The sequence below is a fragment of the Fimicolochytrium jonesii genome (genome assembly GCF_025526975.1).
Source record: "Fimicolochytrium jonesii strain JEL569 chromosome Unknown EV422scaffold_26, whole genome shotgun sequence".
In the NCBI taxonomy this organism is placed as follows: Eukaryota; Fungi; Chytridiomycota; class Chytridiomycetes; order Spizellomycetales; family Powellomycetaceae; genus Fimicolochytrium; species Fimicolochytrium jonesii.
This window is the reverse complement of record NW_026515693.1, coordinates 359626-385984: the sequence shown is the minus strand read 5'-3', so window position 1 is coordinate 385984 and position 26359 is coordinate 359626. Positions and strand designations below refer to the sequence as shown.

General features: G+C 54.7%; 7 protein-coding genes and 1 non-coding gene across 8 annotated transcripts; 5 read left to right on the top strand and 3 right to left on the bottom strand.

The window, feature by feature from the left end:
• Window positions 1-2306: 2306 nt before the first annotated feature.
• EV422DRAFT_508807 (uncharacterized protein) lies at window positions 2307-4073 on the top strand (the record flags this gene model as incomplete). The annotated part of the gene is made up of 1 exon (XM_053068787.1): window positions 2307-4073. One exon carries the CDS (start codon window positions 2307-2309, stop codon window positions 4071-4073), a length of 1767 nt encoding a protein of 588 aa, XP_052922708.1.
• A 144-nt stretch (window positions 4074-4217) lies between these two features.
• Window positions 4218-5569, top strand: EV422DRAFT_214359 (uncharacterized protein). The gene has a single exon (XM_053065410.1). It carries the CDS (start codon window positions 4362-4364, stop codon window positions 5205-5207), a length of 846 nt encoding a protein of 281 aa, XP_052922707.1. The 5' UTR covers window positions 4218-4361; the 3' UTR covers window positions 5208-5569.
• Window positions 5570-6585: 1016 nt separating this feature from the next.
• On the bottom strand, window positions 6586-8702 carry EV422DRAFT_214343 (uncharacterized protein). Its single transcript, XM_053065409.1, has 3 exons — window positions 8184-8702; window positions 7763-8095; window positions 6586-7691 (listed from the first exon to the last, which is right to left on the bottom strand). The coding sequence occupies exons 1-3, from the start codon at window positions 8578-8580 to the stop codon at window positions 6844-6846; spliced, it is 1578 nt and encodes a 525-aa protein (XP_052922706.1). The 5' UTR covers window positions 8581-8702; the 3' UTR covers window positions 6586-6843.
• A 2846-nt stretch (window positions 8703-11548) lies between these two features.
• Window positions 11549-14692, bottom strand: EV422DRAFT_508804 (uncharacterized protein; the record flags this gene model as incomplete). The annotated part of the gene is made up of 4 exons (XM_053068786.1): window positions 11549-13797; window positions 13866-13888; window positions 13986-14321; window positions 14412-14692. The coding sequence occupies 4 exons, from the start codon at window positions 14690-14692 to the stop codon at window positions 11549-11551; spliced, it is 2889 nt and encodes a 962-aa protein (XP_052922705.1).
• Window positions 14693-14996: 304 nt separating this feature from the next.
• EV422DRAFT_508803 (uncharacterized protein) lies at window positions 14997-17117 on the top strand (the record flags this gene model as incomplete). Its single annotated transcript, XM_053068785.1, has 5 exons — window positions 14997-15406; window positions 15488-15692; window positions 15748-16003; window positions 16065-17048; window positions 17098-17117. The coding sequence occupies 5 exons, from the start codon at window positions 14997-14999 to the stop codon at window positions 17115-17117; spliced, it is 1875 nt and encodes a 624-aa protein (XP_052922704.1).
• A 712-nt stretch (window positions 17118-17829) lies between these two features.
• Window positions 17830-17901, top strand: EV422DRAFT_t120. Its single transcript has one exon. It is a non-coding gene; the product is annotated as a tRNA-Pro (tRNA).
• Window positions 17902-18579: 678 nt separating this feature from the next.
• On the bottom strand, window positions 18580-19793 carry EV422DRAFT_540688 (FUN14 family-domain-containing protein). The gene is made up of 3 exons (XM_053071156.1): window positions 19252-19793; window positions 18973-19184; window positions 18580-18886 (listed from the first exon to the last, which is right to left on the bottom strand). The coding sequence occupies exons 1-3, from the start codon at window positions 19640-19642 to the stop codon at window positions 18680-18682; spliced, it is 810 nt and encodes a 269-aa protein (XP_052922703.1). The 5' UTR covers window positions 19643-19793; the 3' UTR covers window positions 18580-18679.
• Window positions 19794-21057: 1264 nt separating this feature from the next.
• Window positions 21058-25792, top strand: EV422DRAFT_213864 (uncharacterized protein). The gene is made up of 27 exons (XM_053065408.1): window positions 21058-21174; window positions 21240-21303; window positions 21379-21390; window positions 21451-21577; window positions 21666-21776; window positions 21855-21885; window positions 21963-22009; window positions 22072-22177; window positions 22257-22322; window positions 22402-22502; window positions 22568-22628; window positions 22702-22823; window positions 22891-22953; window positions 23025-23093; window positions 23156-23278; window positions 23358-23537; window positions 23628-23655; window positions 23756-23893; window positions 23978-24006; window positions 24071-24158; window positions 24228-24355; window positions 24441-24624; window positions 24703-25093; window positions 25165-25191; window positions 25264-25307; window positions 25393-25627; window positions 25732-25792. Exons 2-26 carry the CDS (start codon window positions 21296-21298, stop codon window positions 25530-25532), a joined length of 2424 nt encoding a protein of 807 aa, XP_052922702.1. The 5' UTR covers window positions 21058-21174; window positions 21240-21295; the 3' UTR covers window positions 25533-25627; window positions 25732-25792.
• Window positions 25793-26359: the final 567 nt, after the last annotated feature.

Below are 26359 nucleotides of genomic sequence, written 5' to 3'. Positions count from 1 at the left end.
TATGTCCACGTTGAACCCATTGATGAATTTTCGGGTGGCTAACTCGGAGTCGGAGCCGAGGACAAGCAAACCCGATACCCACGGGTGAAGATCCCGCCAACTGCCTCTCACAGCGAGCTGAGCACTGATCGCAACCTGTCACTGTCTAGTATCTACCCACTGCCCACTGTCTTCACATGGGATACGGTAAAAATACCTGGACACCGCAGCCTCGGGTTCGGGCCCTCGCAACGTCATACGCAGCACTGTCCCAAAATGTCCAACTTTGCAAATGTGGTGGGTGGTCGAGTTGGTATGATATCTCCGCCGGCTGAAGGTGGAACCGCAGCCGAACTCTCCGCGGGGAGACAAAGATCCACATCGAAAACGATACAGAAAAAAATAGGTTGCATGTATTGTACTGTAACAGTTCTTGCTTAGAATTTCCACGGGTTTGGCGCATTCTAAACGCGGGAAATGGAGCGCCAAGGGACACACGTCAACAAAGCGTTGCCGTCGGATCTGGGATGGTGCGGGGCTTGGGCAAAGTACAGTACTGTACTCGCCGTCGGACTCCCGTTTTTTCTCTGATGTCCACACCAGATCTCTGGCGTTACACGTGCATATGAAATGATTGATACCGATGGGTATATGATGCTGGCCTTACGCAGATCCTCGCTAGAAAAATCGTAAGAGCATAATCCATCCCGTACCGCACTTCATCGTAAACGTAGGATGAACGCATGTGCGCTTTCGTCTTGGACTGTCCTAGATCTAGATCTTTGCATATGAGCAGGCCTTTGCTGCTTGTTTCCCTTTTCGAGAAAGGCTTTTCGGGCATCCCGATCAAGATCATTCGCTTTTGTTTTACGTACCTGGTTGACGCTGTTGGGCACCTTCTCACCGACTTGATTCACCGATACCTTCTGTGGAGAAACTCACTCCGTGAAATCAGGGCCCGATTCTGTCACTATCCCGATTCTGTCTTCGCCAAACAAACAGAGGCTTCAATCATCACAGGCTTCCAAGGACGAAGCGTATCGAATAGATATCACCTCCAGATCTATCCAGCAACACGTCGTCGGGTCACATCACACTACCACGTAAGCGCCAGCCGCCCAAACTCCGCTCGCGCATCCCCGGCACTATTCTTTTCTGCATCACGGACAAAGAAAACACACCCTATCTACAAAGTGCACATACCCCGCCGTGCGCGCCCAACGTCGGAGGCTCCGAGAAGCAACCTTTCACGCACTATTCTCGCGCCATCGCTATTGCGTTTTCTGCCCGCCTAGATTAACTGCTAGCACGGATTAATCGCCCAAAAGAGGCGGTTTGACGAAAGGCGATCTGCGTATATTCTGAAAAGTGGGCTTCATTGCTCAATTGATAGATCGGGCACCACGGCCTGAAAGCGCTCTGAACTTAAGTGTGATTTTCGGTTACCTTCGCTATTTGGCGCGCAGAGGAGTTGCGGCTACATACGAGACACCGAAAAAGGACAGACAGGGACGTAATAGGTGTTCTCTGGGAGTTGGTTTCGCACGAAAAGCGGTCGCGCCCCAGGTTCATCCCTTCTTCAACTGCATCCCTTATTGTCCTACGCAACCCTCGGCCACCCCTTTATCCCATTCGTCCCGGACGAATTCACCAAGATCTGGCTCGCCAGTTCCTCCCGGTATACCGTAAACCGTATCGACACCGAAAAACAAGTGTGGGCGACAAAAGCGCTCGGTGTCGAGGGGTGTGCTGCTTACGCGAGGGGTTGAATTGAGTGTTCGGAGCGTTCGGCACGACGCGTCTCACTTTGGCCATTCTTGAGCCCCGTTGTTTTTCGACGCACATCCGCCGGTGTCCACATCCTGGTTCGGCATTCGTCGGTGTCTCGCATACGGATCGTAGGACGGTAGAAGGCGTTCCAGACGCAATCGTATATCGCCAGAGCCTTTGTGAGATTGTCTACTCTTTCATCTGCGCGGTGTGTTGCCTGGGCCGGTTTTCGCCAAGGTTCGAGCACATATCGTAAGCTCTGGCGGGACACATCGCATGGATTACAGTCGCACGAGCCCATTGTTGTTCCATGCCACCGAATTCGTTGCTGGTGCTATTTGAAGCCGCACATCGATTCCCCATTAGTCATTTTGAAGAGACAGTATCCCGTCAGAAACCATCCACTCCGACGCTGACGCTATTCATAGCCATACCTGCCGACGCATCCCGTCACTCGTATCCTCGCACATCTCCCACCACTATTCTAGAACCCCACTCTGTTCTCGCCAACCTTGAGTTAAAGTTCCCGCTCCCAGCACAAACACCTTGCCGGCAACATGACGTCGGTCCTATCACCCTCACCCGCTATGATCCCAAGCATCACTCTCCTCGATGTTGATGGGAACGGCCGGGCCCATACCCCGGAGTATTCAAACCTCCCGAGGCCCTCCTCAGCGCCCGGCCATAAAGCCCCGACCACAGAGCCGAATCCGTCTCGTCGATTTTCTTCATGTTCTGCTCGAAGAGCAAGTTGTGAGATTGTGAGCCGGCTTTCCGATAGCTTCATAACGGTCGATACCTTTGCGATACCCCAAAGCAAAAGCTCAATCTCCGACACCCACCACAAATCTTGTCGCGGTTCTCAACGTATACATCATACCCCTCGCCGCTGCTCCTGGTCTGGTCAACGACCAAACTCAAATCCTGTCGACACGCAGCAACCGAACTTCCCAACATCACGACATCACCGATCCCAATCGACAGACTCACCGTCGAATCACCACAGCCTCCACAAGTCATCATCTACCATCATGGGCAATTCGTTGTCCGCTTCGATCTCGTCGGCAGCGAAAAAGGTGGGGAACCACCTCCCTAGTATGAGCAAGAAGGCCGCCCCCGCTCCGCCAGCAGTCGAAGCGCCACGGTACACTCGCCGCATCCCCATCGACCTTGACGGGAACACCGATATCGAATACCTTCAATACGAGTATCAGGAAGCGGTGGATGCCTTGCTGGAGCTATCGCCGGGCTGGCAACTCGCGGTCAATCACGTTCCTGTTGAGGATGTCGAAGTGGCGCCGACCGCGGCGGTGTTGCCCTCATCTTCGCGGGAACCGAGTGGGCCAAATACCCTTACCGCATCACGGACCTCACCGCTTCCCGCCTCTGTGACCCACCGCCGACCACGGAAGTCGCTTAAACTGTCCGTTCCTGTCCTTCGCGACAGTGGGTGCGACGTCTTCGCAGCGGCCGAAGACAGCGTCGACGATGACGCACTTGTCCAGCCGGCGCAGTGGGTATCCCTGGACTATTCACAGCAGGCGATCGGTGGTCTTGTGCGTGTCCCTGTCAAGGTGGTAAACGTTGCGGAAGACTCTCCCGTTGCCGCCCCCTCGCCGGCCAATTCGGAGGACGCCAGTATTATGACCATGCCCATCCCCACTGCCACCACCAAATGGCCCGACCAGCCTCCGCCGCGCCCACCTCGAATTGACTCTCGCCCGCCCGGACTCGACAGTGTAACGAACGCCGTCCGTTCCATGCTTCCAAGCCCTCCACCTTCGCTAGAGCGACCGGTACGTTTCGACTCGTTGGCGTGCAATGACCCGGACCCGCTCGCGGAATATGTGCGATGGCAGAGAGCAGCCCAAGTCGAAAAGGAACGCATTCGAGCCCAACGGAGAGCTCTCGTCCTTGGCCGCGCCGTCGGGCCGCCACTATCGGCCTCATCGCCATCGGCATCACCAACATCACCTTCGTCAGCACCCGCCGCTGGCCGATCCATGTTCTCGTCGCTAAGAGGCGCCATCAGAGCAGCTCGCCGGCGGTCGTCGTCCTCCCACTACGCCGCGACAGCGTCTGGCTCGCCACCACGACACTCGACCGTTACCCGTAATCTCAGGTTACCACTCTCAGCGGCGGCGCCGGCGAACAAAAAGGGCCACGAGGACTTCTTGTCTCTCCTACTTTACCACGCTGAGAATGGGTCCCCTGTCGCGTACCCCACCTACGACCCCATAGCTAATGCAGCGGCATGCCGCACCGACCCCGAGCGTGCTGTCAACGAGGCGCTCTTTATCGAACGAGTAGCTTGCGTTGAGTGAGGGAGCCCGAAGCATTAGACCCTCCGATATAGACATTATGATTCTTGTATATAAGTTTTTGTGCTCTTCTTTGCGTCCAATAAAGTTAATGTCCAGTTTTGCCCTTTACTACTGCGTTCGCTGGCGATTTGGCTTTGGCACATGGTGGTGACATGGCTTGTCTTGCCGATTTTGGCGGTCTTATCCGGCCGATGTATCATTGAACTATTGCCTGCCTTCGTAACCCGTTGAAAGTGTGGAGCTGACTGGACCGTACCATGATTCCCCAACGCTACTGGACCGATATCGATGACCAGTCGAGACCCCATATGCGAAGTCCATCCTTCACCAGGAAAAGTGCCGATATTGAGATTCGAAGCGATCAGCGAAAAGCCGAAGCTCGCCGGCGCTCGCAAAGACCGGGTTGAACTGACGTACGGCGCTTGGACGCACAGGACTTGCTTCGCTGGCTGGCTTTTTACTAACCGATTTGGCATATTCGAATGGTGCTTCCGATCATATCTGGTAACGCCCACACACATTTGCGTCGTGTATCTGTCACCGTTGCATGGCGTCCACCAAAGAGATGTCCTCACGTCTGATGAACCGTATGGAATGGCTTCACCAAAAGAAATGCTGCCCAAAACTACGCCGGTCCGATATCGACGACCATTTAGGAATGCACCTGGCCTTGGGCCGACCGTCGCACCGTTAAACCGGCCCATCTTTTTTATGCTGTCTTGCGATGGAAACGCCCACTGTATATTTCAACTCATCTCAGTCTTTCCCAAGCCATGGCGGTCTATCCAAGATCTTTGCGGCCATGGTGCCGGCCGGGGGAAATCGCTTTGCCATATCATCTGTGGACCGACATCTCATAGTGCAGGATTGAGTGAAAAAGCCAACCGAAGAGGGGTCCCCTCCCACGCGTTTTTCCCTTCCCGGCGGTCCCTTTTTTTCCCCACTTTTGCTATCACACCCTCGCTGGTTTCTTACGTTTTCGACTCCCCACCGTTCAATAATCAAACGGACGTTTCGTATCTCTCCCTCTCTTCATTTCTCCTTCGCTTCATTGCGCCTCCCTCCTTATCCGTCCGGTCGTCCATCGCCACGGACTCTCTGCATCCGTGCCATTTCACACCTCGGAAATCCTGAACTCAATATCATCACGCAATCAATCTTGCTCACCACGCCTGATATCGAGCGACCATTCCTTCCGGAACGTGCAAGCAGCAATCGCTCACCCGCACCGCGAAATTGCACTGGTCTTCGCGTTATCTTGTAGCACATACCAAAAACCGTACCGACGCGGGCGATATTCACATCTCGCCGACGAAGGACTACGGCACGTCGACTTGAAAAGCAATTTCTGGAGGGATATCGCCGACCGGTCGTACTTGCAGCCGGTGATGGAAGTGCCCGCCGCGCCATTGCTCGCATCGCCGTCTGGTACTGTTTGCGTGCCGGCGCTGTGTGCCGGGCCCCGGCGTGCGCTTCGAAACTTCGGACGGCCGGCGGCCGACAGGTTGGGGATCGGGATTCAGGATGCGTAGTGAGGGAAGCTGCGCAGAGGGGCGTTATGTTTCCAACCTTCGTCGACATCGAGATTCGGGAGGCTCCAACTCTCTCACAAAATGTACGCGAAGAAGGGAGGGTGCGCGTGACGTTCGAGAGGGGAAGAATCTCCGCTCCTGTTGAACCTCGCCGCCTCGCAATCTCACCCGACGGAACGAGAGCCTGATAAATGTCGACATTCGGTGGGCAGTCTCCGTATATGTACCGTACTGTATGTACCCACATCAAAAAGCGTCGTTGACAGCAAAACGTACACGCGCTCGGCGGAAACGCGAATGAGAAGCTTCTTATGTGGCGCCCGGAGGACATTGAGACTCTTTGCTCAACTTAACCTTCCATACGTAGAGAGCTGTGCAAGTTTGGCAAACGCATTTCCCGCGCCGGGTTTGGCGGGGGGGCGGGCGACGTGACTCACTCTCATCTGCAAAACAACTACGATGCACCGACAACGCAACGATCTGAACCTCCCGTCTCCAACAGCTGCCCTGCTAGCCAGTCTGCCAACCCACAGCTTCCTGTTCCTCGCCGGAGATGAGCTCCGTCCAAAGCTGACCAAATCTACGGAGTACAGATGTGGCCAAACGGAGTACAGATACGGTGGCTTCACCCACTGCCTATTGCCTAGCTCGAGTCGAATCGCATAGGTGGGTTTTGGGAAGCTGACCAAGTATAGGCGTACAGATACGATCGGCCAGCCCATGGAAGAGAAGGAAGAGACCTCCTGCTCGAAAGGGTTTATATTGGGGACATTGTGCGGCAGCTGTTCGTTCCTACATGGACGGAATCGGGGGGGATGTGCGGGGAAGTGTGCGAAAACCTATGTGACCATCAACTCGCAGAGATTCAACAAACACACATGCACGCCAGGGCAGATCTACGACATTTCCCCTACCCGAAGAGCAAAAAAGCACAACAAGAAACGTAGTGGCAGAGCCAAATACAAATGAAAGTGAAATACAAATGTTCGATTGAATCGCGACTGCCCCGGGAAGTTTTTTCCCATTGCAAAAGGGGGTGATGTGGTATGAACAAGATAGGGTGGGTTTGAGGTACAGGGCGGGAATGTGATACAGATGGGGGATGGAAGGGGGAGGCGGGGAGAACGGCTTACTCGACAAGTACGAACCGGGACGCTTTACGGAGGTCATGCCATAGGACGGCAATTTGGGTCGGTGATATGACGATCACTGGAGATATCAAGACAAGAAAAAATCAGTCAACCGCTTCGAACCCCCGCACTTCTCAACCCATAAACAACAACAACGTGACAAAAAAAAAACCCACCCTCATTCCGAATCCGCGTCGGACTCCGGTACCCACTCATCGCCACCGTCCCATCCCCGTCATACGCCCTCGCGCCCCTCAACTCGTCCGAAAACGACGGGTCGGAGAGCATCGCGTACGGTTTATACGCTCCGCCCCCTCCGCCAGCCGCACCCCCAGCAGCGCTCGCATTACCGGGGCTCACGTTGCTCGCGTTGATAGCGGTTGTGAAAACCGTCTCCGGCGGCGCCGACACAAACTCACTCCCACTCCCATCTCCCAAATGCGCACGGAAGGAAATCTCGCCCCGCGGGACGTTGACGTCCCCCGTGACTTTGTAGAAGACCATGTCGACGGTGGGTATATGCGGCTTCGCGGTCGTCGCCCGTGTCGACGTCGTATCACCCTCGTCGTAAGCGTGATTGTCATGCGGAACGTAGTCCGCGCCCGCCTCCCCCTCGGCCATCGCAGCAGCGGCGTTGAACATCGTCATCTCCCCCCACTCATACCTCAACAACAAAAACTCGACCCCATGCGTGCCATATGTTCCCGCCCATATCCCTTCACGGGGCTGGATTTTCATTCGCGGGGAGGGGCCGGGGCGGGTGGAGTAGAGGGAGGAGAGGAAGGAGAGGGTTGGGTGGGAGGAGGAGGGGGGTGGTGGTGGTGAGGGGTGGGATGTGGGGGTGAAGGCGGGGCAGAGGGAGGTAGGGGTGGGCGGTGTGGGTTGGTGCTGCAGGCCGGAACATTTGATTTTGCTCCAGACGGTGTGGAATTTTGCGGCGCGGAATCGCAGCTCGCCTGGTTTGGTTATAAAACATGATGATGAGCGATAGACCTTCCGACCTTATGGAGTGCGAAGTGATACATACCTTCCGGCGCACGAAGTGTAACAGTCCTAACGCCATACTGATGACACGTGGATTTACAATGCAATGCCAACAACGACGGTTTCGGCGGTTTCGCCTTTCGTCTTGGTCGACGGCCGCGCATCACCGGCGACGCATGTCCCAGCTCATACTCCTCGTCCTCCCCATGCTCCTCATGTTGTACTGTGTTGGCGGGTTGATGACGGTTGAAAGCGAGTGGCGGCTCGTTGGAATCGAACATGGTGATGAGCGCGCCGTCGTTGCGGAGGGCGCGGCTGGATTCGGGGTAGGGCCAAAGTCCTGTTATTGGGGAGGGGTTGAAGACAGGGAAGTGGTCTGTGGAATCAATATGTTGGGATCAGTTTTGATTGAAAGTGTGAAGGTTCATAGGGAATCCGCGTCCGTTAACAGTCAAGACCAATACCTATAGTGCTATGATAGTCCGCATAGGTATCCACAGCCTCCGTCAACGTCCCCAAATGATCCCTCACAACCGCCTGCCCAACCTTCGCCCCACAACACAGCACATAGCTCGATATGCCCTCCTGATCATACGCCGACGAGCAATCCGGCGGTGCAGCCGCCGACGACGCCGCCACCGAAGCCTCCGACAACACCTCCGTCGAGTTACTCCGTTCCATCCCGACCCCGTCCACTAACCCCTCCATATGAGCGCGAAACCCCGTAGATGTCCGCGCGGCCTCGCGGTAGCTCATCCCTCGTAAGCGGCGATAGCACACGTCGGCTTTTTCGAATTTGATGTCGAACACGCGACGGCGTGTGAGGTTGAGGGTAAGTGAGTCCATGGTGACGCCGTGCATGGGGCCGAAGGGGACGCTGGGTGGTTCTTCGGTGGATGGTGCCGCTGTTATTCGTTCCGCGATGATGCGTGCTGTGTGTGTGTCGACCCGCACATGTAGGAGTTGGCCGGAGAAGAATGGGTAGTTGGCCTACGAAAGGGAGATGGGAATGTTTATGAGATTGCAGTTGAATAAAGAAGATTGATGTTGGTGGTGGATGGATGAACAACATCCTGCTCGCTCCGCTTGCGACAAGGATGTTGAGTTGCGGGGGCGGAGCGTGCTCGCTTCGCTCGCCGATGCTCGCTAAGAACCGCGGTGAGGGGATTATTGGGCCTTTAGCGCAATGCGAACTCGCTCCGCTCGCGAAGGCGTTTGCAGGCTCGCCTCATGGTTCCCTTGCGCGAATCAAGCGCTCGCTATCGATCGAGTGCACCCTCTCGTCCCGTCACAACTCACCTGCCAATACCCCAAAGTCCATCCCCACCTCCTCAACACCCCCACAAAAAACCCCCTGGCAGTCCCAAACGGCCACGCCTCCTTTAAATTCCTCCACTCAACCCCAAACTCCGCCCTCCCCAACGCGTTCCACAACTGATCGTCTACTGCCACATCTCTGAGCGATCTCGATACACCGGAGAGGATCGCGAGAGTGGGCGCGGGGAGGAGGAGACAGATTTGGACTAACACTTCGTGGGGGAGGGATGTTAGGGGGGATGGCGGGGTTCCATTCGACGCCGAGGGAGAGGCGAGGAGCCCGGGCATTAAGGGGTTAGCGGCCCCTGGTCCCGGGGAATGGGGGGTGGATGAACGTGAAATTGCGTTGAGGTGCGTTTCAGCGGGTATGCAGCATATGCTGGGTGAGTGAGTGAAGTACTTTAAGGAAGTTCGAAGCACTGTCCGGTTTGCGGAAGGATCCCTGTTGCCTTGGTGTGCTATGGAAATTGTCCGTAAATAGGTCTGTGCTGAGAGTGAGCGACCACACAATGGCCAGAAAGGTCTCTCTGTGCGGTGTATCTATCGTTCCGAGGGGTCTCCGGTGAGTGAGAGGATACTCGGTGTGTGCTGGTGCGCTTGTGAGCAGATGTCTGGATGTTGCCGCTGATATGATCCGCAATGGTGACTTTAGCCGTTGGTGGAAAGTTGTGAGTTTCTGCTTTCCTGGCAGTCTCGTTCCCCACTCTTGCGGCTTAGCTTTTGCACTCCACGAACAAGGTGGCGAGTGAGGCTATGTACTCGAACGAACAGGCGGAAATACAGTAGTAAGGCCCAAGGGTTCAACGAGCAACACAAAGTGGAAAAAGCCAAGCCTTGCGCTGCGACGGATATCCTGCAAGTTGCGGCTCTTCTCGTTCACCCACCTTGTCAAACGTACGCGAGAAAGCCACTCTCACAACAACACGACACCCGTCCGAACGCTCCGTTTCCGTCGATCGGAGAATCCGAACAATTACACAGGGCGGTGCGAATGCGGAAGGATAGGTCACTTAGGGTGGACGTAAATGGAGTATCTGTCGGAATGCTCCGAAGACGTTCTTATATAAGAAGGAAAACCGAGGTTGTTTCCCTCGTTTTCTGCCGCATCAAGCGCTGGCCAACGCCAGACACATATATCCGACGACCAACAGCCGACGGCCCAGACGCACCCAAAATCTCATATCCCACCGTAATGACTGTCATCGAATATCCAGAGCAAGACACTACCATGGGAGATACTCCCCCTATGAAGAACGTCTAAGAACGTCGATCGCCTTGCAATACCGTCCCCCAATAGACTTTTTCCACCCCATAATTGGTTTCGCATGATCGACCGGCTCCGCTACACATCTCTGCGATTTTCCTTTCCACACGCGCAAAGCAACGGAAGATTCTTGCCGATCGGAGGGGCTGGGCTTCCGCCGGAAACCCCTCTACATCGTGTTCGGCCGGTACCACGGATGCCATTAGTGCCGAAACCACAGAAGTAGTATGGAAAAGTTTAGTTACTTTTGGTTGGCACTGGTATCTTCAAAATGTCCAGATCCAGGCACTGCCGAGAACGCCCCTCGCGCAAGTCGAGGCTTTCTGCAAACGTCTCTCCCTGTCGGACTTTCCGCCGAAGTTGCCATTCGGGAAAGCGCGTCTCCCGCGGTAACCGTCGCAATTAAGAAAGATCCGGCGGTTTTCCACGCAGCCGAGAGTCCGGATCCTGGGAATGCAAGAAGGAAGCCTAAGCCACGTCGGAGTTCATCCGCCTCTCGCAAAAAGCCCTGTCAACGACCAACAGCAGACTGAAGGCAGATCGACACAAAACCCGCCGCCATGAGTTTATTTCGTACATCCCGTACACTCCTCGGGGTGTATTCGCCTCTACATGTGCTGCCGAGATTGACAAGTGTTAAACAACCACTCGTCACGGTTGCGATGCAAAGGCTGTTTGGGCAGCAGCGGAATTGCCGCTCCAAAGCCCGCAAAGCGGCATTTCATCCTCGCGCTATCACCAAATGCCAATCAACATTCTGCATCGCAACTCTTGCTTGGTTTCCGGCTCCAAGCCATTGTTCTTCCTGCGGATCTGGGAATCATGGCCGCTGTCCATCCATGCCATCTATGCCGGGCACAGACTACTAAAGGTGTGACAGCGGGAGCTGCAACGCAAGCTCAGACATCCGCTACTTCCCCATGGGCTACCCTCACCTGCCCAGCGCTGGACAATTGGACCCAGGGCTTCTGCGTTGGGGTGTCCGGGGGAAAATGGAACATCCGATCAAGCTCGTCCCACACATCACGGCCAACTGGCTGCTACGCTAATAGCCAGACCCCCAACGACGTCCACTTCCAATGGCGGGATCATAACTTTGTCGTTCACCACCAACTGAATCATGATGTTTCTCTTTTTTCTCAAATGAGCTATTGCGATGGGGATTCCAAAACCCTACTTACAATGCGCTACGATAAACCTCCTATATACAACCTCCTCTCCTTCCACTTCCATGCACTCGTTATTGATTCAAAACGTAGCCCGCCCGTCATCCTCATCCACATCGATTCCAATACACCCACTAACCCCACCCTCCCCAGGCTCCGCATTCCTATCCCCATCCATCACCTCCTCCCCACCCTCCACCCTCTCAACAGGCACCTCTACAGGAACAGCTACAGCAACACTCCGCACACTCCCCCTCCGCTCACTCACCCTCCCCGAAAACATGCGCACAGCAGGTGTTGTCGAGTACACATCCCCTTCCCGACACTCATCCTCATCCGAGTCGTAGTACCCATCCCCATCCTCCGCGAAGGGCGCTGGCTGGAGGTAGCCTTCCGCGTCGTGGATGGACCGTACCGTACTCGGCCGTCGCAACGAAACAGAAACAGACGCGCGGCGTCTCACCCCAACTCCTCCATCACCACCACCATCCACACTTAACAGATTAGACTGATCAGCCGGCATCTCCAACCGAACCACGTTCCTCGTCGGGACATACGACCGTGACACCTGCACATGACTCTCAACTCTCCGGTCATACGTCGTGGCCCCATGCCTCCCCAGCCCCTGAGTGTGGGGCACGTCGACAGACCCATGTCTCCGAATCGGCACAGCATACGACCGCGTCCTCCGATGCGGCTGGGGCTGGACATACGATCGTGATAAGCTGCTTATCGGCGATGTGGGAGAAGTCGGGGCGTATCGCGTCGGAGAGTGGTCAAAGTGGACGGAAGAGGAAAGTGGATTGTTTCGCTGAGTTTGACGGGAGCCGAGGATAGAGGGTGGATGCAGGGAGGAGGATGTTGAGGAGGGTGTCGGGGGTGTTGGTGGGGGGATTAGGAGTGGGGTGGTTTCGGAGTCTTCGGCTTCGGAGGTGGTGAACAGGCCGATTTCTGGCGGTGGGGGTGGGGAGGTTGGTTGGAGGTCGGGTGTGAGGTCGAGCGGGCTGCCGCAGCGGTGTTGGGGGACGTCGTTGTCCCATATCAGTTGCGTATCGACGTTTTCGTTCTCTTGGGTCGTATAACCGTCATGGCCAGCACCCGCCTCATGCTCGCTCCATGCAGGTTGGTCGTCGTGGTACTCATCACTGTCCACATCTCGATGATCCTCCATTGACACATCCGAATCCGTGCTCACGAACGGGTGTCGCTCACCCACATCCCCACGTCCACCTTCGTCCCTCTTTCTCGTCTTCCCCGCCGCCCAAACGTCCCCCTTCCTATACATTTTCTTCAACCTCGCCTTCCTCTCATACCGATCCACGCGACTCGCAATTTTCCCCACCTCCATGGTCCACTGATCCAACGCCCGTTCACTCAACAGCGAAAACAGATACGCAACGCTCGCGATGCCGATAAACAGGAACCACACAAACACGGATCGGGACTGCACCGTCGTTAAAGTGTAATCGCCATACCCGATCGTCAAAAGGGCACAGACGACGAAATACATTCCCTCGAAAAAGGCCCAATGTTCAAAGAAAGCGAAGAGACCGCCAAAGATGAGCATGTTGGCGATGACGGCGATGAGTGCGGAGGTGATTTGGTGGCGGAAGGTGCGGCGGGTGGCTTCGACGACGTGGTGGCGGCGGACGTGGTGGGTGGTTTGGATTGTTACTTGGGGGAGGTGGGCGCCGCGGGAGATGACCATTGTGCGGGAGCGGGTGGGGGTTGGGGTTGTGACGGAGTGGGTGAAAGGCACGCCAGCCCCATTATCGTTTTCGAAATGTCGGGACGGGGTTTGGGTGTTCATGCGCATGTCGGGGACGGAGAGCCGGGCGAGGTCGGGTTGTTTTGAGGGCGAGAGGGGCGGGAACAGGTCTGTGACGACGCCGTGCGGTGCTGAAAACGCTGCCCGTGAACCGGTATATATGTCCCTATCACTCTGCGGTATCTCCTGCGGCACGGCCACAGTCGCTCCCCTCCCTCGCTCGCCTAACATCCCATCCGAGGTCTCCCTACCCCCACTCCAAAGATTCGGATGGGACCGCGTTACAGCCACATCCACCGTCCTCCTCCTCCCAAACGGTACACCCGCGCCCACACCACCGGGTACATCCATCGATGCATCCTCCTTCTGTATCCCAAACGATTTCGAATACTCGGTCGCGAGCTGGTGGGTTAGCAGCTCCAATGCAACTTGGCGGATCGCATAGACGGTGGCGGTTAGGAGGGCGACGCCGGCGGTTGCCATGATGGGGAGGAGGAGCTTGCCGAGGACGGTTTGGGGGTAGAGGTCGCCGAAGCCGATTGTTGAGAGTGTTGCGGCGCACCCTGGAGAAACATGAAATGGGTTGATTAGAATACCGTTTTGCTGTATGCAATGCGAAATGGAAACTCACAATATAGACCGTCATCAAACTCCCTAAGAGGCAATCGTGGGTAAATACTGTGTTCGGACCGCGCAGGGTCGAAACAGACTCTAGATGCACTATACACCTCCCCATACAAACGATACCTACCATCCCTCCAGCGTGGCATACAAAGCCCCCATCGCCACAATATACACAATCGTCGTAATCGTCAACAACACAAGCTGCCTCTGCGCAACACTCAGCTCATACAGCGTATACGAATAAACCTGCATCCGGTTCATATGATGATGATACGCGTTCAGCCCGGCCACTGCGAGGGAGAGGAACCCGCAGATGGCGCTGTAGAAGCTGCCCTCACTGTATTGCCCGTCGGTGTTGGAGAGCGAGACCCAGGACCAGAAGGTGATGACGGCCGCGAAGGCGAAGATGCCTTGGCCGGCGGCGCCGAGGATCAGAAGACGGGTGCACCATTTGATCTTCTTCCTTTTCCGAAAAAAAAAGGAAACCGGAGTGAGCATGGGCCTATCCTTCAGTATCCTACATCCTCATCCTCCGCCCCACTTCGGTACCTACTCGAGCATCCTTAAAAATAAGCAGCCAACAGCCAGCAACCCAAGCCCAAGGGACGCCGAAGCCAGAGCCGTGACAAGTGGCAAGGTATAGAATTGCAGGCGCGGCCGGTGAGGACGGTTGGTCAAGATGCTGCTGGCACTGCTGACAATTTCGTGCGTTCCCCAATGAGCACTTCGCTCGTGGTATAGCCAACCCGGTACGATGATAGACTGGGTGTTGAAGAGGGTTGCCATGGGTAGAAGGATCCCGCTTAGGAGCGGGATGTACTTTCTGGTGTACATTTTTACTGTCGCTTGATGGACCGTAAAATGACGCTGGCGACGCACAGGAGTTTCACCTAGTGAAGTCCTCGTGCAAGTACAGTAGAAGTGGGTATGAGTGGAAGTGCACCTGCGCTTGTGCCTCCTGTCCCGATGTCAGTGTCGCAGGCTCTCGCTGCCAGTGCACTGCTGAGCGTCACGAAGCGAGAGAGTCACCGACGTTCCAGCGCACCCTCCATATGGTCGGGATTGGGTCGAGAAAACGTGGGGGCGTGGTGACACTCACCGCCGCCAGCTGACGGAGGCCTTTTCCATCAACTATTTGATGACTGTTGGGTCTGCCTTTTCGCCTTACCTTGATCTCCCCAGGTCATCCACAACATACTGTATCGTTGTCCGAGGAGCCGCCAAAGAGATTTGCAGGGACTCCTGCCCGGCTCTCAGCAAGGGACAGTATATGGCGTCATTCTACGCCGCCCCTAGGTATTCCACACTTGTGAAGATCAGGAATCGAGGAGATAGGGTTAGGGACTTGTCATCCGACGGGTTAGGGTCAGGGACGGATTGGATCAGACCTCCAGAAGCGCCAGAAGCACAGACGCCGAAGCTGTGCCCAAGACGAAGAGCCGTTTGGTTCCATGGAAAGGGACGAACTCGACCCGATAGATCCCACCAGCGGAAGCCGAAAGAAGAGGAGACTGACCCTGACGACCACTACCGACGACTTTCAGATGAGTGAGAGCGGCGCCGAAAATGGAGACCACACCACTACCGCTGCGGTGAGAGAGCACGGCAGCAGTGAAGACATGGGTGAAGCGATCGTACTCTGCGACTCACTGCGCCGCCCTCGCTCGAGGAGGGGAGTGGTGGTGGTGATGGTCCGGTTGCTTCTTCTTCCTCCGCACTACCGCTTTTCGAAGCGATGGTGCCACGATCCATCTTGTTGGCAAAGAGTGGCTACTTCCAGGCTCAGTTCTCGTTCGATCCGGACCTGAGGACGTTCACGTTCGACAACACAAGAGTGTTCGGCGACGGGCTTTCGCGCTCTTGTCGATCGACTGCAATCCGAAGGGCAGCTGCCCGTGGTGCCGTCCCTGGGGAGCTTGCTTGAGCAGGACGAGGAAGAAGAGGAGGAGGATGGTCATGACGCCGAGGATGTTACGCTAAGGCCGTTATTGGAGCTGTATGCTACGGCCGATTACTTTATCGTTCCAAGCGTTTGCGACGCCATTGAGACTGGCCTGCGAGACGCCGTGCAGGGCCTGAGCTTTCGAAGGACAGCTGGCGGCTGCGTTGCTCCGCCGCATCCCTCGATTCGCAAAGAGCCCGCAGGTCGGCGATCTTATCCTGCGGTCGTTGGCTGAGCGGGTGCCGTCCTATCTCTCCGTGTTAGCCGTGCCCCTCACAAAGTACATGCGGACCGCGGAACACATGGGTTCCCTCCTGCAAGCCGTACGGACGTGTCCGCTCGCCAGCGACCAAGTGAATCTCGTCCGCTTCGTTCTGTTGTGGATGCGCACGCATTCCATTCCCACCGACGATGAGTCCTCCCGAGAAGCCATCGGAGCCGCGCTGCCCATCGAGCGGATCCCGCCATCGGTCCTTGCTACGGAGGTGGAGCCCACGCGTCTGGTTCCCGATGCGGCAATGATACAGGCATACCGGCTGGCGGCCCTCTCCACGGAGGTCGCGTGGGTGGCGGGCGGGTGCAACTACGCCGCGCGCTGCGAGATTAACGATGGAACTATCCTCGGCGATGCCTTCACCGGTGGCTACTATGGCCCGCACGACGAGGTCATCACCAGCACAACTCGTTTGATAGGCGTCACACTCTGTCACCTCATCCCTCTCGATGAGCCGGGCATTTGGGGCTGGAAGATCACCGTGTCCGGCAAGACTCGGACCACCAAAGTCTTCAATGAAGGCGAGATTCTCGTCGGCGTCGCGGCCGCCAAACCTCCTTTGTTCCCCGCAGCAACAGCAGGCGGCGCCGACGATGTTGGTGCTGGTGTTGGTCCTACTTATCGCCGTCGCCGGTATCCACGGCTGCCAGACGTGATCCAGTACTGGGCGCTCTCGAGCTCAGGATTCCTGCGGAACCTGCAGACCTCCAGTCTTCCCACGGAAGCGCCTTACAACATCGAGTGGGGACTGCGGGACAGCGAATACGTGCGCGTCGAATTCGATGCCACCACCCGCGCCCTTCGCTTCTTCGCTGAACCTTATCGCCGCCCAGACTATCACGAGTGCATCCTCACCCCCCCTCCCGCTTTCTCGAACGTGACTTCACCCGACCCTGCCGCCCGTCTCTACGCCATGGTCAGATGCTCCAAGGGCTTCCGCGTCCACGCCACACACCGAAACGCTACCCGCGCTCGTACGTCAATGTCGCCGAGTTCGCTCGCCATGGCATCACCCTCTTTCAGTCCGGCCCAGAAACGCCTGACGAGATTGAGGCCGCTGCGTATTAAATGCTGGCGATCAGAACCTGGACCTCTTCTGCCTCCACTCCACCGGAATTCTACCATTGCACCAGTGAACTATTCCGTGGGGGAAGGGGGGGGGGCCTAAGGAACGGCCGTTGACGGCACACCGTATCTTCAAGGGGGTTGAACGTAGTTAGACGGACGAGCAGACCATACAATCTTATCACACCAAACTTGGATCCTGGATATGCGAGGGCCTGGCAGAATCTTTCCACAAGGGTGGATATATTGCGAACAGGTCGCAGAAGCGTTGCACTAAGACGAAAATATCTCCAACGAGGTGTTCATCATCTGTAGATTGCCATTAGTTATGAGAATCGATCTATGTATAATACTATAACTAGAACCATTTCGAATGTCATTCTATCTTCTAATTGTGCGCCTATTTTGTTTGTATACAGTCTTTTCTATGCGGCGATGTCTGTAAGCAGTCGATTCAAGTGTTCAACTGAGCTATCTACGTACGGTGGGAGTATTTTTCTCGTAACGTTCTTACGCCATACTTTTCGTACGCCGAAACCATTCGATCTTTCGCGGTAGTACTACCCACTTTTTGATACTCTTCACAGTGCAGGCAAGGAAAACAAAAAGCGGCAATGGTCTAGTGGTATGAGTTCCTGCGGAGGGCCGCATGACGATTGAGGTCCAGCAGAAAGGCAAGGAAAACAAAAAGCGGCAATGGTCTAGTGGTATGATTCCTGCTTCGGGTGCAGGAGGTCCCGAGTTCAAACCTCGGTTGCCGCCATACAGCTTTTAATTTTTTTTCCGCTTTTTTTTGTTCTTATGTCGTACTGGGCAAGGTCTGCGGGGCATCCGCTGCCTTGCGCCTAACCCCTGCGCCTAGGCCCAGCCTTCAGCTATAAGTACGGCACGGTCGCCACAGCTCGCTTGGCTCCCTCTGGCTCCCTACGCCTATTGAGACCCGAACACATAGGCCTCCATGTTTTCGTGCTACGAGTTGGTCGTTTTTAGGACGCTTACATATACATAGCACTGCCATCCTATGTATTCCCAACCCCAACCAAACCCTCTTAAGTGACTGGAAAGCCCACCACCCGATCCCCCACTTCTCCATCCACTGGCAAGATCCCGACGCCAAACCTCGGTTGCCGCCGAGATTATCTTACTCCCGAGGTCCTGGATTCAAACCTCAGTGGGCCGCCCGGCACTCCTATCTTACTCGGGAGATCCCGACTCTAAATCTCAGTTGCCGCCCTCTCAATCTAGCTTACTCCCGAGGTAGGCTTCAGCTGCTGCCTGTGCATCGAGTTCCTGACTTGAAACCTCGGCTGCCGCCGGAATATTGAGGTCCTGACCTTGAGCTGGGACTTCAATCTTCTCCCGCTGTTACAATCGCCTTTTTTCTTTCTGCGTGCGACCGGCCCTGAGGAGGAGAAGGTCCAGCAAATTTGGAGCTATGATTCGCTGCGATGATGCTCTGCTTCCATAAACCCAATGCTATATACAAAGCAGTACCATCGTACATACTTCCCGCTACTAGCAAGGAACACTCTCTCAAGCTCTAACCATACCGAAACCCAACCCAAAACCCGGCACAGAACGCCCCGGTGAACGGCACGTCCGCGGTCAGCCATTTGAGCAATCTTCGGAACAACGTCGATACCGCCCCTGGTGGCAGTTCACCACGTTCGTTCGCGTGCAGCTTTTTGTTGACGGAGGAGGTGATGGCTGACCAGGAGATAGTAATGAAGCCGGAGTGGTTTAGCCACTGTGAATGATAACAATGGGAGAGCGAGTTAGTCTCGTTGTAGTTTCCTCGCAGCCCAGCGCCAAATTAAACTCGCAGTAATTCACCTGGAGCAAGACAAAGATGGCCCCAACCCCAAAAGCAACGACCTTGCCGAGCTTCTTTGTCAAGAGACCGGTACAAGCACCCAGGGCGCCTCCCACCGTCAGCACCTCCGGCCGCACATGTTCACGAAACCAGCCTGGTGGAGGAGGTGGGATGACTTCGAGCTCGGGGATTTCGTCCGTGTGTGGGTTTGGTAGCGGCGTTGATGTTTTCGCTGAATGGTGGGATACTGAGTTAGCGTGGGGTTCATTGACACAATACGGAACAGCACAACCACATACCACCGGCTTTGGCGTCGGGGGAAAGCCATACCGCTCCTGCACACAACGCAGCAGAGCCGACAATTGCGGTTAGAGACTTCCGAAACCCGCCCTCACTTTGGCCACGCGGGAAGGCAGATCGATACGATCGCGTCCATTGCTGACGCCATCCTGCAGCACCCTGTCCGGACCCAGCGCTCCGTCCCAGAGAACTAACAGTCTTGCCAGGTTGAGAGACGGTGGTGAAGTCGTTTGAGTTGTAAAATGCGTTGGATGGAGTGACGAAGGTGCGAGGAACACTTCGTGCGGCTGAATGCGGAGAACTCGACAGAAACCCTCTGGAAAAGACAGAACCGCAAGCCGGCACGCCTGCTGGCCTGACGAGACCGATGCAACGACCTGCTACGTTCATCTCGTTTATTACTTTGTTGTATGCCAGTCGATAGAATTGCTCCTCTTCCGGGAGACGGTCCGATGTCAAAACTTTGAACGCTGGGGAGTCGCTGCGTCACAGGCGTCCGACGCGTCCCTAAATGGTTCACACTCCGCCGACCGGGACTTTTTTGTACGAAAATTGGGTTAAGCTATTACCCCTAGTCGAATTCGCGTACAATACCGCTCCGAGGGAGGAATAATTGTGGTACTGTATTTGTCTTCCTCGACCTTCACACTGCTGATGATGGCGAACGACTTTGGTGGAGGGTGCGTGGAAGAACGTCGTCATTTTGAATCCTGCCTCTCGTCGATCCCCTGGTCTCCGGTTCGCAGTGCCTGTCTGTTATGGTGAGCGCCCCCGATTTTATATGGCGATGGCGTGTGCGTCAAAGAGATGCTGAAACCAGAAGCCTGTGTTCGCTTGGTAAAGTGATAGTTGCAACCTCATCCATAAGGGCAACGCTGCCAACCCAGACAAAACATACAGTATGCACGATGTGCATGCGATCTGGAGAGTCTGAGAGCAAGAGTCCAATGTTGTCCGACACTCCAGACCTCGGAACTCTGGCCACTACGCTTGCAGTCCTCCCTTCTTTCATTCGCAAAGAGTACGTCAACATTGGAACCTACATACATATATATATAGACAAACCTTTCAAGCCATGTCGGCGACTTTCATCCCGAAGTCACTGAAGCAATAAATACCATTGACAGCCAGATTGACAGCAGCCTGAATGGGCGTCGTTTTGCGGGCGGCATTTCTGTTGGATCCAGCGCGACCCGCCGACGCGTTTGTTGTGCGGCGAACGGACGGCCAAAAACAGGGCCAAAACCTCAACTTTTCCCAGGGCCGTTTAGGTTTCCCCAGCGCCCATCCGTGGGCAAGATCTGCATTTCCACGTCCTTTCTCATTGGCATCTTCAGCAAGAATCCTTTGCACTCACCCCAGTCCGTGATTCAGTTGCAACCGTACATGTACAGTGCCTCATGAGTCGCAATCTTCAGAAGCCTACTGCTGCAATCGACCTGGGCCGAGAAAAACACAGAGAAAAACGAACTTCCCATGCGAAACTTTGCTGACCATGGGTTCACGAAATATACATACAGAGCAAGCTATCCCTCGTGGCGACTTGGGAACCCCTGATTTTCGGTCTAGCGACGCCCTTATGATGGAGCTGGAAGCTGGGCAAGCACAACCAGCGGAAGTAGAAGGTGCCGTCCGCATGGTCGAGTTCCAGAGCTTCCCGACTGTTTCGGGGTCGACCACCACCGTGGCTCGCATGAACGGCTTGAGAAGACATGTCACGAGGAGAAAATACTCTGACACCCTGGACTCTATACAGGAGTTAGCAGCCCGTAGCCCTGACTCCCATCACAGTGGCGGCTCCACCGCAACGCTGAACCACCGCAAGCAGCGGAAGCTTCATCAGAAGTCCGCTTTAGACGGGTTGGATAAGAGTTCTGCAGAAGTCACAGCCGCTACAGGGTCTGGTGCTTTCAAACTCGGCAGTGAGTTAAAGTATGTGATCGACGATGGCCTACGCAGCGAACTCAAATGCGTGCATTCTTGTTAGAGCATGTCTTCGGACAGAAAGAGGCAGACTTCACAGACGTTCGAGACGCATATCGCATGCAAAGGTAGGTCAGATGCTCAGAATGCCGTCTTACTTGACCTCTCTCTCACACCAGCTGGTCCCTTGGCAACATCTAAAGGGTTCAAGAGAGGTAGGGTTGAGGTCGTCATCCCATGCCCTCGTCAGTAGCTTCTAACTTACAATTGTAAAGATCCGTTGGACAATCGCCAACTCGGAACATTGTCTTCACATGGCTGTCTGCCGTATATGTCGCGAAGGAGATCTACGCACACAGTCTTCGGTCGCTAAGGCGAAGGCTCATCCTTGGCGTAACATTGGTTAGTCTTGAACCAGTAGCAGTAGATGTACAGGTTTTCTTGATCAGCACATTGATCAGAATATGGCATTTTCTTATTCATCTTATAGGATCTCCTTGTGGATCTGATGTTCTGTATCCTGTATCTGATAGAGTTCGAGATTGACCGAAATCATAGGGATCGTGTTGCCGATCTGTCACCTTCTTGGCTATATGTTGCGGTACTGGACATCTGTTGGTTCGCGGGACGCAAGCGTGCTCATTAGACACTGACATTAGTCTCCAATCCGTTCTCGCAGCGCCCTTCAACCCTTTGGAATATGGAACTATGTCAGTTTGATGCGGCGCTAGTCCATTTGTCGATAGGATGCGGCTGACGCTAGTCCATTTGTCGTATCAAATTTCAGCATGCTCCTCATACATGGTCTGGTCGCAAATCAACAAGATCATAATCGTAAGCTTTCTTGATTGTCTGCTTGACCATACGAGGTTTCTAACACCCCCCACTATGGACAGGCCGACTCAAAGCGAGAGGCGATGTTCAATCACCGGATCGCTCTAGATCTCTTCATATGTGCCCCGTTTTTGTTCCTTCCCTTGTATGAGTACGGACACTACGTATGTAAGTTCTTCTCTTTTTGTACATTCCCTGATGAACGTACCCACTCACACTCGGGAACTCGTCTGATTGTCCTCCAAAGATATACCCTTTTATCTCCGAGCAGTGGTCGTCGTGAACCGCATACAGAATGTCATCAGACTAGCTGGTGAGGCGCTGGTCGCGACCTCTATCCTTCTATCGTTGCTGTCCCATACTTAACCAACACTATTTCCTTTCCTTCATAGCCAGCAGGAAGTGGATATGGGTCGAACCGTACACCGAGCGTTTGGTGTTTCTGATCTCGACCATCCTGGCGCTGATGTATGTAGCCTCATGCGCCTTCCAGGTATGGGCCGTTGCTGCTTTATGCACGGGACTGAGATGCGCTCGCTCCAACGCATTCTATACTAGTACTTTGAAACTCGCTTCGCCGAACAGGAAATAACCCTCAGTCAGGCCTTGTATTTCATCGGTGCGTTCTTTATTGCCCCGCGCCAGAAGGGCATATCGAAACTGAAAGGCCGGCCTACTTTCCCCTCTTACAGTGATCACCGCTTCCACGGTCGGCTACGGAGACGTTTCGCCAAAATCTATACCCGGCCAATTCGTCGTCATCGTCTTCATCATCCTTGCAATCTCAATCCTGCCTGGATTGATCTCCCAAACGGTAACCGCAATCCCTTCTTTCGGGACCCCAGGTGCCGAGTCAATTCCATAACTTGGCCGTCATTCAGATCGAGACCCTGCATTTGCGAAATTCGGGCCGCGGAACCTATCAGAGGGGCAAGAGCCCTTTCGTAAGTCGTAATAATCCTCAGTATGGAAGAAGCTGCCTCTCCATACCCTCACACCTTCTTTCTCGCTCTAGGTTGTGTTCGTGGGCAATTTCTCCAAAACAATCTCAGTGATCGACATCATCCATACCTTCGTTGCACGAGTAAGTACACTCGAGTAAGGAAGCGAAGCGCAAAAAGGTTCTGACCTTCCGGTGATGTCTAGGAACAAGATCGCCCGCTGAACTTGGTCTTCATGGGCCGCGATGAACCTTCTGCCGCCGTGAAAGCTATTGTCAGACGAGAGGGCTTCACGCATCGGTGTACATATCTGCAGGGCAATGTGCTCGTAAGCCTTGGGCATCCACTGTCCCATCGTACTGCTAGAATGAAGCACCAGGAAGTAAAGTCATGTAATTCGTTAACAGGAAGTCCAGGACATGGAACGAGCCCAAATACAACACGCCGCGGCCGCCTTCATCATCGCGGACCGCAACGCGCCCGATCATCTCATCGAAGATGATGAGAACACGTTGAGGGCGTGGGCGATAGATGACCATGCGCCGGATGTGCCGTTGTTTGTTTATAATCTTTTGCCGGAGACTGAGGTAAGGGGGGTGGAACGTGGAGAGATGGGAAAGAGTCTGGCTTGACTGGTTTGGGGATTGTTGCTTTTATTGAGCCTGTGTCTTTCATAGATCTTACAAACGCACTCCGCCAACGAAGGTACGTGCACGGCAATCGCCTAGCTTGCTGTTCGCAAACCGAGCATGTTGCGCGGAGGAGCCTAGCTTACCAACGATCCTTCTCTATCCTCCTCCCTCAGCCGTATGCATCGACAACCTCAAGCAGATCCTCATCGGATTTAACCTGATCTACCGAGGTATCGGGACAGTCTTGCTAAATCTCCTCGTGCAAACCAAGCCAAGGAGGGAGTATGAGGCTCCTTGGGAGGCGCAATACGGTAATGCCGAGTACGACTTGCAAGTACGTCTTGTCCGAGTACGACTTGCTGAATAAGCTCATTGCACCTATGTGTACCTTGCAGGCGATGGATTGGGAAACGAGCTCTACTCGGTGAGTATCTGGCGTGTGGGGCGATTCTCTGTCGTGCTTCTTCTGAACACTGTTATTTTGCTAGGGTCCCGTCAATCCCGTATTCTACGGCTTCGAGTTTCAAAGAGCATCGTACTTTCTGTTCCGTCAATACCAAGTGATATGCTTTGCTGGTGCGTGATGAGGCTAGTCATTCGAGAATCTTTCAGCCTGTGATTTACCATCTTCTCTTGATGAAACAGTCAGAGCTGTGTTGGACAACGGCGAGACGCATCTGATTCTGAATCCCGCCGGATACAAGCTGGGAAAGAAAGACCTCCTTTACTACGTGGCGCAACGGCAAGAGGATATCGACGATATTGCCCATCTGGTATGATTGATAGCTCCTTGACTGCCGGTTGAGGGCGTTCTTGATGCGCTAGCTCCGCATCTGATCCTTGGCTCTTGCCTTATAGGGGCGTGAGGAGCTAGGCTTTTGCCTTCAAATGCCGAACCCGCACAGTTTTATTCTCGAGCCCGGATGCGTGCGGCAGGGGTCGATGCAGGCCGTGATAGGCGAAAACAAAGGTCAGGACGGCAACAAGACCATGAACGGTTGGCGAGTGGGCGTTCCCGTCGTAGCACAGGGTGGGGTGAAACGTAGGTGCAGGCTCCTTATCACGCAACGTACTCAACGCTCTGACTCGGTGACTTAACGCATCGGATATCCCCTGGTAGTCCCCTTATGCCTCCTCCTCAAACACCCCATCCGCAACCTCGACGAGCTCCTCCTCCAAGACGGCTCCCACCTCACAAACCACATCCTAGTCTGTACCGGTGACAAACATGTCTTCCGCCTTCTCTGCACGCTACGCGCCGCGCACCTCTCCGACGACGAGTTCCGCACCGTGGTGGTGCTGTGCAGCACACTGCCTAATGCGTATGAGATCTCGCTTTTTGGACAGTTTCCGGAGGTGTACATTGTTCAAGGGGATCCGAGGAAGAGGGCTGAGTTGCAGAAGGCGGGGATACATGGTGCGGATAAGGTTGTGGTCATGAATATGAATCGGAAATCGGTGAATGCGGATGGCGTGGAGGGGTTTGATACCTTCGCGGACAGCGCTGCGATGTGAGTACCCGCATTCCCTTCCTGGGATTTCACCAGACTATATCCACTCACGCGCTCTCCACTCCAACCAGCATGGTCAGCCACAATATCTACCACATGTAAGGAAGTCCGCCAAAAATATGAACTTTAGAGACACATCACTAACCTCGCAACTCCCACGGCCTCACCAGGTTCCAAAACACAGGAGACCACAAATTCACCGTCACCGAGCTGCGTAAGTCTCTTCCCACACCACATCCCACCCACTCCCGATTGACTAACCTCCCATCTACCAATATCCCTCCCACAGTAAAACGCAGCCACGTCCGCTTCCTGCAACCCGCCGACCGCCGCAAAAAGCACAGACGCAAGAAAGCCGTACACAGCGAAGAGCGTTTCAAAGCCGACCTCGGCATCGACCGATACCTGTATTCGCCGACCTATGCGGCTGGACGGGTGATATCGGCCAGTATGCTGGATTCGATTTTGTTTGAGACGTACTTCAATGAAGGCGTTTTGGATATATTCAAGCTCATGTGCGGTGGAAGGCATAAGGTAAGGTGATGGCCCGGCGCGGATCGGGCATCTGAGGTTTTGACTTGCGCCAGCTGTTCATTTACTCACCAAGCGACCGATATTCTTCATCTTCCGAACACCAGCGCGATTCCGAGATGGACGCCAAGATGGGAATAGATCCCTCGTTCCTCTGCTACATCGACGTTCCAGAAGACTACGTGGTATGTCGCAAAGTGTACATCCCGATCTCATACCGCCTGATCGACCTCAGCTAAACAACCAACGTTCATTCACACAATTTTCCCAGGGCCAAACCTTCATATCCCTTTACCACGAGCTCTCCCTCAACCAAGGCGTGATCCCGCTCGGCCTGCTGCGCGCGCCCGACGTCGGTCTCGGCAATACGCTGCCGTTTGTATTTACGAATCCGCTGCCGAGTATCGTGCTTAAGGCTTCGGATTTGATTTATGCGTTGGCGCATATTGCGTAGCGGTTGAGTGAGGGATTTCTGGACGGCAAGACTCGAAAGGCAGATGGACAGGCGACTGAATAGACGCCGCGACACGACACGCACACGATACGCATACCCGAGACGCCATCAACGAACGTGTGTCAACTCGTACTATCCGAGGATCATGTCGTGCCCACATACCCCGTAATGGCATCACACACAGACTCGCTTCGCATCCCTTGCGATATGTACATTCCACATCAACGCATCTTTTTTTTTTTTTGGTAATTCATCCGTCCATAATTCTGGTGATATCCTAC

Coding starts and splice junctions, on each gene's coding strand:
- EV422DRAFT_214359 (XM_053065410.1), top strand. CDS start 4,362: ATGACCAGTCGAGACCCCATATGCGAAGTCCATCCTTCACCAGGAAAA.
- EV422DRAFT_214343 (XM_053065409.1), bottom strand. CDS start 8,580: ATGCACGGCGTCACCATGGACTCACTTACCCTCAACCTCACACGCCGT. Junction 8,096..8,183: donor GGACTATCATAGCACTATAG/GTATTGGTCTTG, acceptor TTGATTCCACAG/ACCACTTCCCTGTCTTCAAC. Junction 7,692..7,762: donor TACACTTCGTGCGCCGGAAG/GTATGTATCACT, acceptor TAACCAAACCAG/GCGAGCTGCGATTCCGCGCC.
- EV422DRAFT_540688 (XM_053071156.1), bottom strand. CDS start 19,642: ATGAACGTAGCAGGTCGTTGCATCGGTCTCGTCAGGCCAGCAGGCGTG. Junction 19,185..19,251: donor CCCCGACGCCAAAGCCGGTG/GTATGTGGTTGT, acceptor CCCACCATTCAG/CGAAAACATCAACGCCGCTA. Junction 18,887..18,972: donor CCATCTTTGTCTTGCTCCAG/GTGAATTACTGC, acceptor TATCATTCACAG/TGGCTAAACCACTCCGGCTT.
- EV422DRAFT_213864 (XM_053065408.1), top strand. Junction 22,954..23,024: donor AGAGGGGCAAGAGCCCTTTC/GTAAGTCGTAAT, acceptor TTCTCGCTCTAG/GTTGTGTTCGTGGGCAATTT. Junction 23,656..23,755: donor AACGCACTCCGCCAACGAAG/GTACGTGCACGG, acceptor CTCCTCCCTCAG/CCGTATGCATCGACAACCTC.